This window comes from Leptonychotes weddellii, chromosome 6, assembly GCF_054177405.1.
Source record: "Leptonychotes weddellii isolate Sample4059 chromosome 6, ASM5417740v2, whole genome shotgun sequence".
NCBI classification, from domain to species: domain Eukaryota; kingdom Metazoa; phylum Chordata; class Mammalia; order Carnivora; family Phocidae; genus Leptonychotes; species Leptonychotes weddellii.
In genome coordinates, this window is record NC_138374.1 from 112,585,025 (window position 1) to 112,598,798 (window position 13,774).

At 56.4% G+C, this 13,774-nt stretch overlaps 1 protein-coding gene across 2 annotated transcripts in view; it reads right to left on the minus strand.

Annotated features, from left to right (window-relative positions):
* Window positions 1-6,528: 6,528 nt before the first annotated feature.
* TMEM9 (transmembrane protein 9) overlaps window positions 6,529-13,774 on the minus strand; it is an 18,822-nt gene continuing 11,576 nt past the window's right edge. The window contains exons 6-7 of one of the 2 annotated variants that reach the window (XM_081824973.1): window positions 6,821-6,973; window positions 6,529-6,663 (exon numbers count right to left, since the gene is read on the minus strand). In XM_081824973.1, the coding sequence (XP_081681099.1) occupies window positions 6,821-6,973 (153 nt within the window). In that variant the 3' untranslated portion in view covers window positions 6,529-6,663. Of the gene's footprint in view, window positions 6,974-13,774 lie in introns of both variants that reach the window. The other variant, XM_081824972.1, reaches the window with a different exon arrangement.

Genomic DNA, 13,774 nt, shown 5'->3' on the forward strand with positions numbered 1-13,774 from the left:
CCCAGTTTGGGTGTTGGGAGCTGTTGTGATCACTGGGCACTCCTGGGGATGAATGGGGCACTCAGCGGGGCGCAGTGGCCCTCCAGGGACACGGTTCCAGGGCTGGGCAGGACGCTTACTTGCACTGCCGGGCTGGGTACTACCGGGCCGCAGAAGGCTATTCCACAAAACTGCCTCGTGCCAGAGCTGGAGGGGGCCCTTGGAGGCCGCCCAGGCCACGGAAACTGGCACCCAGAGAGGCAGGGCTTGCCCTAGCACACAGCCAGCTAGTTTAGTCTTCTGCAAAGCAAGAGCCCAGCTCCGGCCGAGCTTACTGACTTAGACGAGGTAGAAGCGTGGAGACCTGTGTTCTAGCCTCTGCCTCGTCACCCTCACCTCTGCGGTGAATCCCATACTGTTTCCTTGCACGAAGTGCCTGGGGAGCCCACGGGAGCCCTCTCAGCAGCAGGGGAAGACACTCCTTTCCCTCAAGTGGTTACAAACTACACCACGGAGCACTTACTACTCGTCAGGCCCTGTTCCACTCACACACGCACACCGACCCCTTCCAACACCCTGCGAGATAAGCTAATATTCCCACTTCTCGGTCGAAGAAACGAAGACAGGTTCATTTGCCCAAGTTCACAGGGCTTGGAAGAGGCAGCGCGGGGACTGGGCCCTGGGCGGCCTGGCTCCCGTGTCTATGCCCCTGACCACTGCGCTATAGTGCCCTTTGGTGGGTCCCAGGTCGAGGGTTTCCAGGCGTGGGCCCCTTGGTGCCTGCTCTGAGCTCCCCTGGCCCTGCTACACCAGTAGAAGCTAGAGAAGACCCTCCTTCGCTACTGACTGGCACCCCCCTTCAACCAGGGGGAGACTGAAATCTAGGGAGATTGGGTGGCCTGCAGATGTCAGGTCTGAAGGTGCTTGAGAGAGCGACCACTCCAAGGGTCCCAAACCAGCATCATCAGCACCCAGCCTCTTCCAAATTTCTGCCATTTGTACTGACTGTTTCGCTAACATTTTCTTCACATGCACTCACGTCCCCCCTTCTCACTTGTACTTAGCACCAGTTTCCTCGAAATCACGAAATTTATGTGCTGATTGCGTTTTTTTCCTAATACTCATTAAAATAATTACATAACTACTAGAATGAAAAGTACTCTTTGGGGAACCCCTACAATCACCACGCTCACATGAACTGCTCTTTGGGCAACAATGGGCTGGGTGTCCTCATTCTATCTGGAGACGCTCAGGCTCAGACAGAAGGCCTGCTGTTTGAGGTCACCCAGCAAAGAGCAGCAGAGCCAGGGCGGGACCAGAGCTCCTGACTCCCAGCCTGGAGCCTTGCCCTCCGTGTCCACCCCGATGCAGTAATCAGAGGAGCGGGGGCGCACAGGGTCGGGCTGCCTCTGGCCTTGACTCTGAGCTCAGCTCAAAGCCTAGGGAGCAGAGATGTCACTGGGCAAGAGAGCCACCAAATAATCACCCCCAGGGAGTTCTGAGCAGAACTTCAGGAGTGGGATTTAGCTGAGGAGGTCAGGGTTTCCTGGAGCCCTAGGGGCCGCCATCATGCCAAGTAGGAATTCCCTGGTGAATCTACAAAGCCTTGACTGGATGGGGAGGTTATGCTGTACTAATAATGACAGTGAAGTGAGTAAGAAGAGCCAATACTCACCAGGTGCTTATTTACGTTCGAGGATTGTTCTAAGTGTTTTATACACATTAACAATTTATTCCTTACAACAACCCAAGGAAGGAGGTAATTACCCCCATTTCACAGTGAGCAAACAAAGGCACGTAAGGCTTTAAAATGTGCTCACAGTTGCCTGGCCAGTAGGTGGCAGAGTTAGCATCTGCACCCAGGCTACTGGCTCAGAGGTCATGCTTTTAACTGCCCCGCTCGCTTTACTAAATGGAGGACTGATCTTAGGGGGAGACTTTGGTGCAGGCCCTCATAATGGCAGCCATCTCCTGAGGAGCGCTTGCCACGGGCTAGGCCCTGGGCCATGGTACTATTACAGAGGGCAGGGCTGGCTCAGAGGGGTGAGGGGCTGGCCAAAGCAGCCAGGTCCTTTCCAGCTTCTAGGCCCACACTCTGACACCCCCACCTGCTGGCTCCCCGGAGCCCGGCGCAGTCCCCTGTGCCTGGAGAGCAAATGGTCAGGAAGAGGAAGCGAAACAAAGGTCTAGGCACCCTCCCTTCTAGCCCTTCCATCACTCCAAGCTCTGCTTCGGCCTCAACCCCCCCAGGGCGAGCTAGCGACGGTGGGAGCTGGTGAGAGGCTCGAGCAGCTTCTGCCAACGCCTCCCGCCCAAGACGCTGAGCCTCGCAGGGGACTTGGGATGAGCTGTGTCCCTGGCAGCTGCAGCCCACATCCCCGAGGTGAGCCCATCTGTGGAGGACCCATCAATTTCTTGCTACCAACGGCCCCACCAGGCAACTCCACCAGTTTGCTCTGGAGCTAAAGGCCGAGGTATGGGCAGATCATGGCCACAAGCCTTAGGAAGTGGGGGAGCCCTTTATGGTTCTGAGGGAGGGAAGTGGCATGATCCTGAGAGAAATGATGAAGGTGTGAACTGGGGAGTGGCAGTAGGGGCAGAGGAAGGGGACAGATTCCTGAACTACAGTTGACTCTTGTGCAATGTGGGAGTTACGGGCGCCGACCCCCTCTCCCCCTGCGCAGTTGAAAATCCACATATAACTTTCGACTCCCCCAAAACTTAGCTACTAATAGCCTGCTGTTGATTGGAAGCCTTACTGATAACATAAACAGTCGATTAACACATATTTGGTATGTTATATGTACTATATACTATATTCTTAGAATAAAGTAAGCTAAAGAAAATATTAAGAAAATCATAAGGAAAATACATTTACAGTACTGTGCTGTAAAAAATCCACATATAGGTGGACCAAAGCAGTTCCTGTTGTTCAACAGTCAGCTGTACTTGAAGGTCAAGTTGGTGGGACTTTGTGAATGACTGGGCATAGGCATCGCAGAAAAAGGGAAGAATCAAGAATTGAATGACCTCCAGGTTTCTGGCTTGAACAAGTTGGTGGGTGGGGCTACAACCGATTCAGATAATGAATATAAAAGCCAATTAAAGATGAGCTTAATCTTGGACATGCGTATTTGACAGGCTTGAGGCACCCAGTGGGAGGATCCAGCTGAGAGCCAGGTAGACGAGCCTGGAGCTCAAGGGTCGGGTCTGGGCTAGAGAGAGATTCTAAAGTCAATACCAGAAAATCACAAAGGAGAACAGACTTTCAGGGAGAGTACTTAGACATGAAATATTAGATTGAGTCATGTAAGCTGGGAATGGAAGCCTGAGAAATAGCAAATATTTAGGGAGAAGTGAAGGGATGGTCAGAAAGGGCAAGGAGGACCAAAGAGGCAAGGTCCCAGAAGCCAAGTGAAGAATTTCATGAAGGAAGAAGGATCACAGTATCAAATGTAGTGGGGGGCGGGGGCAGAAAGAGAAGAACCAAGGACATCCTCTGGGTCTGGCAATTAGTCATCAATGACCTTGCCTCTGGAGGGCTTGGGGTGAAGGACCGAAAGGGCAGGAGGTGGATGTGGAGCTCATGGAAATTTCTTTGTAGGGCAGAAGACCTGAATCTGTTAACAGGCTGAGAAGGACCAGGAAATAAGGTGAGGTTGAAGAGATGATAGAGGTCCCAGGAAGAAGGGGATGGGTGAGTTGGCTTTGAACAGGAGGGACATACTATTCCCAAGACCACAGCAAAGGAGGCCAAGATAAGTATGAAGAAAAACTTGCAGAGGGGAGTAAGGAAGTTGAGAGATCACACCCACTGGTCTTGATTTTCTTGAAGTAGCAAGGTAAGATCTTCTAGGGTAGGGAGAAGGGGAAATACAGGAAGGTTGCCTAGTGACCTCCAGAAAGAGTGAACCACGAGAAAGGATTCATACCAAAGGATTAATGCTCTCCCACCCCCGCACCAAAGGTAGGGAGGAGGTGGGGGGTGGAAACTAGTCTCTCATAAGCAGAGCAGAGCTACCCAGGGAGGAGCAGAGAAGTCAGGCTGGGTTGTGGATCCATGGTTGGGGTTTTGCTGGTGGATGAGTATGGTGGATACAAGGAAACAAAGAGTACAAGGGAGATGGAGTGGGTCTGAGTGAGGAATAGAGGAGAATCCACCAGGAAGCGTGCTGGCCTCTCCCTGTCCGTTCCCTGTGTGTCACTTCTCTTTGAGCCACACGAGGATAAGTGCTAGCCTTAAACCACGGAGACCGATTCTAAGACTCTAATCCCCGGGGCCAAACCCAACCAGTGTCTTCCAGGTAGGTCCAATCCATTACAGTATGTCTGGTGGGTTTGATGGGAAACACAGGATTTCTGAGCACGACACTAACATTCATGTCGCACCACATGAGATGGGATAGCATGTCACTTCGGCTCTTTTCTGTCATCAATGGCAGGGATCCTAATCTCTGTTCCAGGTGACCAGCAAAGCAGTAAACTCTCCTGCTGGGCCCCCTGTTCTTTCATCATCCATAGAAAGATGAGGTACACTCTTCAGTAGTCGTCTAAAGGTCAATTTTTTGTGCGTGAGGTGAAGCATATTTAGGTATTTGGCTACTAGGAATTCTTATGTAAAGTGAACAGTCATTCTAATTTTTTAAATTATTTCCAGATATTTGGCTTATTTATGGTGACAACTGCTTGCTTCATATCAAATCCTTAAAACCACCAAAACCTGGTTGGATCATCTGCAGGACTTAATCAAAACTCAGAGACACACAGGACTCAAGGTTTCCCCGAGGCGGTGTGGTTTAGTGGGGACCCAACAGCGTTAGACACCCATTGCTGGATTGGTTATTCTCAACAAGTTAACACACCCATCTGCCCACTTTAGAAAAGACCCAATTTTGTCTGCCCCTTGAAGTGCACACAGCCCCACTGTGAAAGAATCACATTGGCCCCCTCCACCGGGCTTCGAGAGCAGCAGGTGCTGCGTCTCTACCAGGCAGACAAACACGGTAGAAACCAGGGCTGGCTCCTCTGCCTGGCCTCCCGTCCGGGGCACATGTAGCTCCTGTCAACCCCACCGTAAACCTTCACGCTGGCTTAGCGTATCTCTGCAGGATCCCACAATCATTCTGGTCCCTTCTCAGCTGTGTCCCTCGCTTGCTTCCAAGGCCAACTCCCAAGTCTCTGCTCTTCCCGGAAGCCCCATCTACATGTTCACCCCCTCCCATCCCTTTTAGTGCTTGTACTGGACTTCGAACTTGGGCAAATCTTGGCAAACTGAAATCCCCACCTCACGTTTGTTCTCCTGGCCCCCACCTCTCACCAAGAACCAGCATGGGGCTCTGCACACAAAGCTTCTAAATACCTGTTTGTTCGCACAACCCAAGGATAGAAACTTCAGTTAGACCCCCCTGGTCCCTCTAGGTGCACTGTTTCTGCAGGGTCTTGGACGCACCCTGCGCTGCACTTGCCAGGAGGGAATGGGGGGTCCCTGACGGTGCGCACATTTGCTGCTCCCAGGCCGTTCTGTTTTCCTGGCTGCCCCAGCCCCTCTGAATAGCTGTGGGTTTTCATCAGGGAAAATGTATGGATTTTGCAGCAAGCACTTTTTACTGTATCTGAAAGATACTGACAGCAGGCCCTGTTCAGAGTTTAAGGGGGAATCTCCCACAAAGATGAAACACAAATCAAATCTCAGGCTAATTCCCCAGGGTCAGTGGATAGAGCTTGTGAGGGGCCGGTCCCCACCCGTCAAGCGAGCAGGAATCCTGGCGAGCCCCGGGCCTCTGCTGGGACCCCCCGTGGGCCCTGCCACAGCCACCGGGACTGTCTAAGCTCTGCTTCTCTGCCCGGACCTAGTAAGGACCACGTTCTCTGTCCGCTCTCTGAGAAGCAGCGTTTATCAGATCACTTGCGAAACACTCCCAGCGCTCTAGACCTCTTGAAATCCAGAAAGTGAGAGAAATCAGACAATTTAATGATGGCTTCCTTGGTCTACAGACAACGGAAGGACAAACGTTTCTCTCCATGCACTGGTACAATGAATGAGAGCCGAGCGACAATCCCAGGACAGGCGCCGTGGTATTCAGACCCGCTGCTCGGCCTCCTGGTCACGTGGTCCCACCAACTGTGTGGCTCAGCGACTGCAGACCTGGGGAGGCGGGGGGACGGCCTGGCCCCCTGAGGTGGGAGTGAGGGGCCAGGGGCCACAGGGAGCGAGGCGCAGCGACACTGCTGTACGCTGGTGGAAGGGTGTGGGGGGGGGGGGACAAGTGTCTGGGTGTGCCCTGAAGACAGGGCAGCTCAGTGGCATCAGCTGCCCCATCAGAGCCGTCCTGAGGGCTGGAAGCAGGCTGAGCTGGGGCTGAGGTATCAGGGCCGGGAGGAAGGTGGCCAGAAGAACCAGGCAGAGAAGGGGCACATGCTGACTGCTTCCCTCCCACACACTGAGTTCTTGATGACCCGGCTCCATCTTGCAAAGGGTAAGGACACTCCCAAGATTTGGAGCTGAAGGGGTGTCGGGGTGAAGTAAGGAGGTACAGACTGTTCCAATCCTGAGGCCACCTGAAGCGTCTCCACTCCGTTCTGGCCTGCCACCGCCTCCCCTCAAGCCCGAAGACTGGAGCAGGCAAACCCAAGATCAGGGACCCCACCACTCTTCCCAGATTCCATCGGCAGACAACACCTTTTCTAAAGAGAGAGAGGAGAAGGAAAAAGGCCATGGGCTTCTAAAGAGAAATCCTGGGAAGGGTGGCACCGAGGGCTGGGGAAGGGGCCTCTGGCTTTGTCCAGCCCTGGAAGCTGGCAGCCGTGGCCTCTGGTCCTTGACCCAACCCCGCCGGCCCACCTAGCTGAGCATCTTGTGCCGATCGAAGACTGTCTTGCGCTGCTCCTGCACCTGCAGCTTCCACCGCTGCTGAGCGCCCTCCACACGCTCCAGGACGGTGTTTGCTCGAGGGCCCCCCAGGGAGGCAGTGGTGGCAGCCACAGAGCGAGCATCCTGCAGGGGTAAGAGACAGGAGAGAAGGTTCAGCACGGTGAGCCAGGGCGGGTCTCGGAAACCCGACACAGAAAAAATGCCCCTACAGCAGTCCCAAAGGCTGAGCGCCCCCCACCCGAGACTGGGAGGCTGGACCTCCTCCCCGGCTGGGGGCTGCTCGAGGGCCTCGCCCAGCGCACCAGGCCAGTGGCAGGCTCGGTGTTCGGAGAATGTGTAGGGCGCCCTGGGAAAGGGGGCGCTCTGGGAGGAGCATTATCTAGGGCCCCAGTTACCACACAGCTGTAGTTCAAATTGGGTCCCCAACTGCACCCCACTGGCCAATTTCTAGCCCTCAGGAGGAATACTGAGTGTTGGCCTCAGGACCTCACGGGGTCAGCGCAGAAGCCCTGATGCCCTTTGTGGCTTGAGGAAACGCATCGGTGAGCGCCAGGGCGGGCACCAGGCTGCAGAACCCCCCCGCCCTGCCAGCCACCGCCCAGGGACAGCAGGACGACCCGGGCACTAGGGCCTGGCCTCCCGGGGCAGGGAGCACATGGGTACCAGTGGGGAAGATGGGCCCACTGAGGAGTGTGCACGGGCACTGCTCTGCCAGGGGCTGGGACACCCGGCTGACTACCCCCAGCAAAGAAGGCATGTCCCTCACTCAGGGAGTGTGGCAGGGATGGAAATCCACCCCCGCACTCCCATTCCAGAGCCTGCCTGGCCCACTCTCCTCTGACAGGTTAGGATAGCTCAGCTCCTCCTCTGTGTGCCCGGCTGATCCCCTTCCCCTCTGCTCTCGGAACCGCTTCTGTTGTCAAAGGCAGCAGCTCCCCTAATTACCACCTCTCTGCCTCTGAAGCTCCGGAGCCCATGCATTTCCTGCAGGACCCCAACCTGATCTTTGGGGGGAATTAGAGCCGAGGGCCAGGCCCACACCCCCGTGGGGATTTCCTCCCTCGCTCTCCCTGCCTCTCATCTCCTGCCACACATCTCTTAAGGGATTAGCACACCTCTCTAAGCCCAGAGCCGCCCAGTAAATGCAACTTTGCTTCTAATGCCCTGCGCTGGCACGGCTTCTGTCACCTCGCAGCTGCCAGGCTGGGGAGAAGGGAGGGGTGGGTGAGGCGAGGGGAGGCGAGGGGAGGCAGAGAGCTGGCAGTTGCAGAGAGGTGGCCGGCTAGGGCTGAGGCTGGCAGGCAGTTCACTGTCGCCGCAGAGCTGAGTCACTGTCTCCTGAGGGACAAGGCCTCCCTGGGGGGTCCGGGTCCAGGACCCTGAGGAAGGCTTCCTGGGCCGCAGAGCTGCCGATCCCAGCGACACGGAGGACGCAGGTGCTGACAGCCTCAGGCAGGGGGCGCACTGAGCCCAGAGTCAGGACTCCTGGGTTCTAGACTGGGCTCCGAGGGGCCATCTTCTCCCTGTCTCAGGCCCCACGCCCCCCCGGCCCCCAAGGGGGCCCATCTCCGAGGCCTACAGTGGGAGCTGGGACAGAGGGACAGCCTTAGCCACCTGGCAGCTTTGGGTCCCTGGACAAGTGACTATTTCTCCAAGCTTCAGTTTAATAAAGCCAGTCTTTGCAGACTTTTTTGACTGTACTGTCAGCAGAAATTAACATGTACCTCATGACCCAGTGTGTGTGCACAAACATATGCATACGCAATAAAGAAGTTTTATAAGACACTTAAGTATGAGGCATTCTGATATTCTTTGCTCTGCTCTCCGTCATTTTTTTAAAACGCTGGTTATGACTCACAACTGATTTCATGACCTAATGGCTTGTGACCCATACTCTGAAAAACAAGGTTTAGGGTGAGGACATGGGTACAGCAAGGTTAAATAAAATCATATATATAAAGTTCTTAGTACTCTGGCCTTCACGGAGTAGGAGCTCAGGAAACGTTTCGCTTTCTTCTTCCCTGGCAGTTCAGCTCGGGGGTTGAGAACACCGTGGAATCAGACAAACCCAGCTCTGAATCTTGGCTCTGACACCTACCGGAATAGGACCCTGGGCAGGTCAGCTCATTCTCAGAACCTATGTCCCTATCCGTAAGACGGGGATGGCAAGAGATGCCTCTTCATGAGACCAGGAAAGCAAAGCCTTTGGCGGCGCCTGGCAGACAGCAAGCGCTCAATTCACAGCAGACTAGCTGTGGGGTCTCCGAGGCGGGAGAAAGGGGGAGAGAGTTGGCAGACTGCTGCCAGAGGGAGCTGACTTTGAAAAAGGACCATGGCACCGCACCACTTTTCAATCCCGTCCCTTCCTGGTTCAGCTACACCAGCCGGCTGCTACCGGGGGCCAAGGCCAAGCCTCCGGGGGGCCGGGTAGGGGAGATGGGCACTGAAGCCCCACTGGGACCTGGCTGTCCTGGCTTCGGGGGCCCAAGGGGCTTCTCTCCCTCCCCACCTCTCATCTTGTCCCTTCCGGGGCCCACGAGGAGTGCTGGGGTGTGAGCCCCGGAGGCAGGCTTGGAGGGATGGGCCAGCCTCAGCCCAGCTTCTCCTTGAGGGCTCTGCAGCTCAGAGAACGTCTTCAGGAGGGGAAGGCAGAGGAAGCCAAGAACAGAGCATTAAGGGAACATGCTGAAATTCACCGCATGACCACAGTATCATTTGTTTCCCCTTCATGTAAAGTCTTAACAAACAGCTCCTAAGTGGGGGAAAGCTGCTGCTGAGAGGCTCCGTGTTTCCACTGCTAATAGTCTGATTAAAAGGTATTAAAGCTTCCACGTCTGTTCTAGAGATGGCCCAGAGTGGGGCCTCATCCTTGCCTGTTCTGGGGCAGAATGGCAGCTGGAGGCGGGAGAGAAATCACACCATTTCTAGCCCCTTCCCTTTGAGGCAACTCAGGGAGGCAGGAGGGCAGCTACGAGAGGAGGAAGGCGCCTGGGTCCCGACAGGGTGCCAGGGGGTGCCCGGTGCGACCAGACTAGCATGGCGATGACAAGTGTCACTTTGTGCCACGGGCTCTGTTAAGTCCTTTACGTGGATCCTCCCCAGGCTTGGGGGTACTGGGTAACATTACTCCCATCTGCAGACGAGGAAACTGAGGCCCAGGTCACATAGCCCTGTGATGGCTGAGTGGGGGCTGGAACCCATGTCTGTGTTCTCCTACCCCAGCACTCTGCTGGCTGCTTCTTTGGCTGGTTGCTCCTAAGAGGGAGCCAATGTGGAAAAACAAAGAAGCAAGCCGGTATCTTTCCACGAGATCAGAGTAAGGCACCAGGAATCAGGGACCTCAGGCCAGGCTCTCCTCGCCGGGCCTGGGAGGCCCCAAATCCTGGTGTGCACAGGCCAGAGCTGACGACCACCGTCAACGCGGCCCAGAGGAAAGCTCCCCGGCCCGAGCAGGAGCACCGGGCTGAGGACAAGAGGACAGAGGAAAAGAATCCCCACTTAGAGCTGCGCTCCCTCCACCCTTCCCCCAGTCCCGGGAGTCGGGGCAGGACAGGCAGCGCTGTCACTTACCCGGTCACGCAGCTCGGAATGGCCCAGGTACAAAGCCCTTCCAGAAGGGGACTACATGGCCGCCCTCAGTTTTCCAAGTTTAACCCAAAGCCTTCCCGCTGTAGCCAAATCCCGCCGCGTCTCTGTTGCAAAGCTCTCCCTGACTCCCACTCGCTGCCAGCCATGGTCCTAGGACATCCCACAATGCCATGCTCCCACGCAGACACGCTGCCTGCTGACTCGGCTACTCAGACAGAACGCGTGTGGGCACAGCATCAAGGCCTCTGGGCTGGCTGAGGCGCACACTCCCCCACGCCCCCCAGCCCTGCAGCCACCCTGGTCCACGTGGCGGCCCCTCACCGCCCAGCCTTTGCCCGTGCTGCCCCAATAATCACCATGCCACTGATGTGCTCAGACCGCACAGAAAGGTCTCATTCTTAGGAGTGAACAAACACCTGTCAAAGTGGCGCACACATTATCACAGCGATGTTGAGGTTAGAACAATTACAGCCATTCCACATGGAGAAAAGTACACTAAGAGATTATGCGTCATGGCTAGTAACTGGCAGAGTGGGACTCCGACCCAGAGCTATGGTTCCAAAGCCTGGCTCCTGACGACAGTGCTGGGAGCCTCCCACTGGACGCTCTAGAAATGGTTAGTGGCTGCATCCCGCACTCTTCTGTCCGCCCCCAAAGGAGAACTGTCCCCATCAGTGTGTCTTCTTCAAGTTTCTCCGTCAGCCTCCCAGGGCCAGGGCCCTCAGCTGTGTGCTGCCCGACCTTCCCTGCACAAGAAGGGCGGCCGTCCCGGGGACCCTGAACCTTCTCATCACTCCGGCTCCTTCACGACCCCAGATGCCCTCATCACCACCACCATTCTTCGGTTCCCCATACGTCCCTCGCGCACCGGGGGCCTAGAACCGTACCCAGCCCCCGCAGGCTGAGATCTCTGAGGACCCCTCAGAGCCCAGGGTGCCCATGCTGCGAGGAGCAGAGACACCCAGAGCCGCATGGAAACCCTTATTTCTCGCTCTTCAAAGAGGGCCAAACCCGTACATCTAAAAAGCTCTGTTTGCCGTTTCTGTCCCAGCAAACCTGCTTGCTTCCTCCTTTCAAAGGGTGTCTGAGCCTGGGGATTAGGCCTAATGCTGCTGGAATCCCAGGGGAGGCAGTGCTCAGCAATCAGGGCCCACTGAGGCCTGCCAGCACTTTCAAAGGGAACACGACAGGCTTTCATCTCCCTCCTCGGGGGTGCTGGGGCTGGGGCGGTGAGGGAGGCCTCCCTTCCTCTTCCAGACCTCTCGCCCCAGGGCAGGAGAGCTCCTGGCTACAGGAATTGGGGAAATGGAGCCAAGGGCCCCCAAACCTGGGAAGTGGTCCAATCCCCAGATCTCATCTCTGACTGGATCCCAGACTTGGGGTAGGGGGTGAGGCAGGGGCACAGAGCCTGGACAGTTTCCTCCCCAAGGTCACTGAGTTATAGGGGCCTAGGCAAACTTCCAAAGAACCTGAGAGGTCCCGTTCCAACTTTCTTCCTTTTGGAGTGAAAGCTAGATCCCTTACCCTAGGGGAGACCCCATCCTTCTTAAGGGAAACACTCTCCAGACCACTAATACCCCAGAGACACAGCTTCAGCCCTGGCTCTGCTGCTGTTTGGCCAGGTGGCCTTGGGACCTGCTCTCCTTGCCCCCCAGCCCCCCTCCCTGCCCCATGTGCACTGAGAGAGGTGGGTCAGCAGAGTCCCCCCCACCATCCAAGGCTGGGACACTGGGTCTCTGGAGAGACGAGATCATTGGCGCTGACTCCAGTGTCCCTACAGCAGCTGAGCTGTCATTCTCCCATGCGTCTTCTGAGCTGGCTCGGATGACCCCCTCTGTCAGGAAGCCTTCCTTCCCAAACTAACAGGAAGAGGAGAAGTCCCCAGCCCCTGTCTAATAAAGAGCTTGCCAAAGCACCTAGCTTTCTCCCTGACTGCCATCTCCTAACACCTGATCTCACCCACTGCTTTATGGCTCATTCACTTGGCTTGGGCTCTGTCTTGGGGCTTCAACCCCTGAGAGCAGACATGAACTCTGTAAATCTACACAGTGCGGCCCGCAGGAGTTGAGAGGCCAGAGGGAAGAAGAGAAGCCCCGTGCACGGGAAAAAAACGGAGCTGCTGAACCTCCAGGAGGGATGACCTAGGAACACCTAAGTTGGGGGCACCACACAGAATCATGAGGTGAGGGGATGGGGAGCCAGGCCAAGTGCCAAGACTAAGGGGCAGTGCGTGCTATGGGTGCTGAGCGGGTGAGCAGACCCCACTCACAGCTGTCCCAAGGTGTTCCCCTAACCACCCTCCAGGTACTGGGGAGCTGCACTCTGTGCAGAGATGGCTGTACCTCAGGTCAGGGCATCAGAGACTGACCACCTTTTATTTCCTTCTAGAACGTCGGGGTAGCAGGTGAGGGGTGTCATCCCTCCCACTGCTCTCTCCCAGGGCAGGAAATCTCCCCTAGAGTGTGTAGCATGGGCTTGCCAGCTTCAGCTTCAGAGCTGCCTAAGGCACCCCACTGCCCCCGCAGGCCCCCAGGGTACGTGGCCAGATAGCACTTCCTCGTAGGGCAATCCTCCTCACTCGGCCAAAATCTGCACCCAGGGAATATACGCCCTTGGATCTGGGATCTGCTCTCAGGAACTCGTTGGCCACATCTAACCCCCCTCTCCCCTTAAAGCCCCCCCACACAAAGAGAGGCCGCTCTGACTTACGCCTCTGAGTGGGTAGCACCCCGGGTCTCCTGGGGGAGAGGGGCCTGGGCCTAGACCCAGAGATGGCAAGCTGCCCTCCCCTCTGGCACCACATCCAGGGCGGCAGGAGACACAACAAGGCCATGCCCAAGAGCCATGCATTCCAGAGAAATCGCAGCACGGGCTGTGTAATCACGGGGCTGCATCTCTCAATTACTCCCCCAGCCAGGACTGCAATTACCACATTACCCCTAATCACCAAGTGTTTATTAGCGATGCCCCTCCCCATCAGAGCTGCTATTACTGTACATTAATAACCAGGTAGGCACGCAAGCTTTCCTCTTGAACACAGACCACCCAACTGCCAGGGCCGCCACCTCCCAGGCCCCGGCTCCAAGGGGCGAGGCTCATCCTCTCTGCTCCCCCTTTGGCCAAACTCATGTCAGTGGGAGACTGGGGGCAGACTGGGATCGGTCCAGCCACATACCCAGGAGAAGCAAGAGGGCCCGTGGGATGGCCAGGCCTCCCTCTTTCCCCGGCCTCGTCCCTGTGCTTGTGCTGGCCCAGACCCACGACGCCCCGTGGCTGCACACGGCGATCTGAGCCCCGGACCCTCTTGGCGGGGGGGGGGGGGGGGGGGGGGGGGGG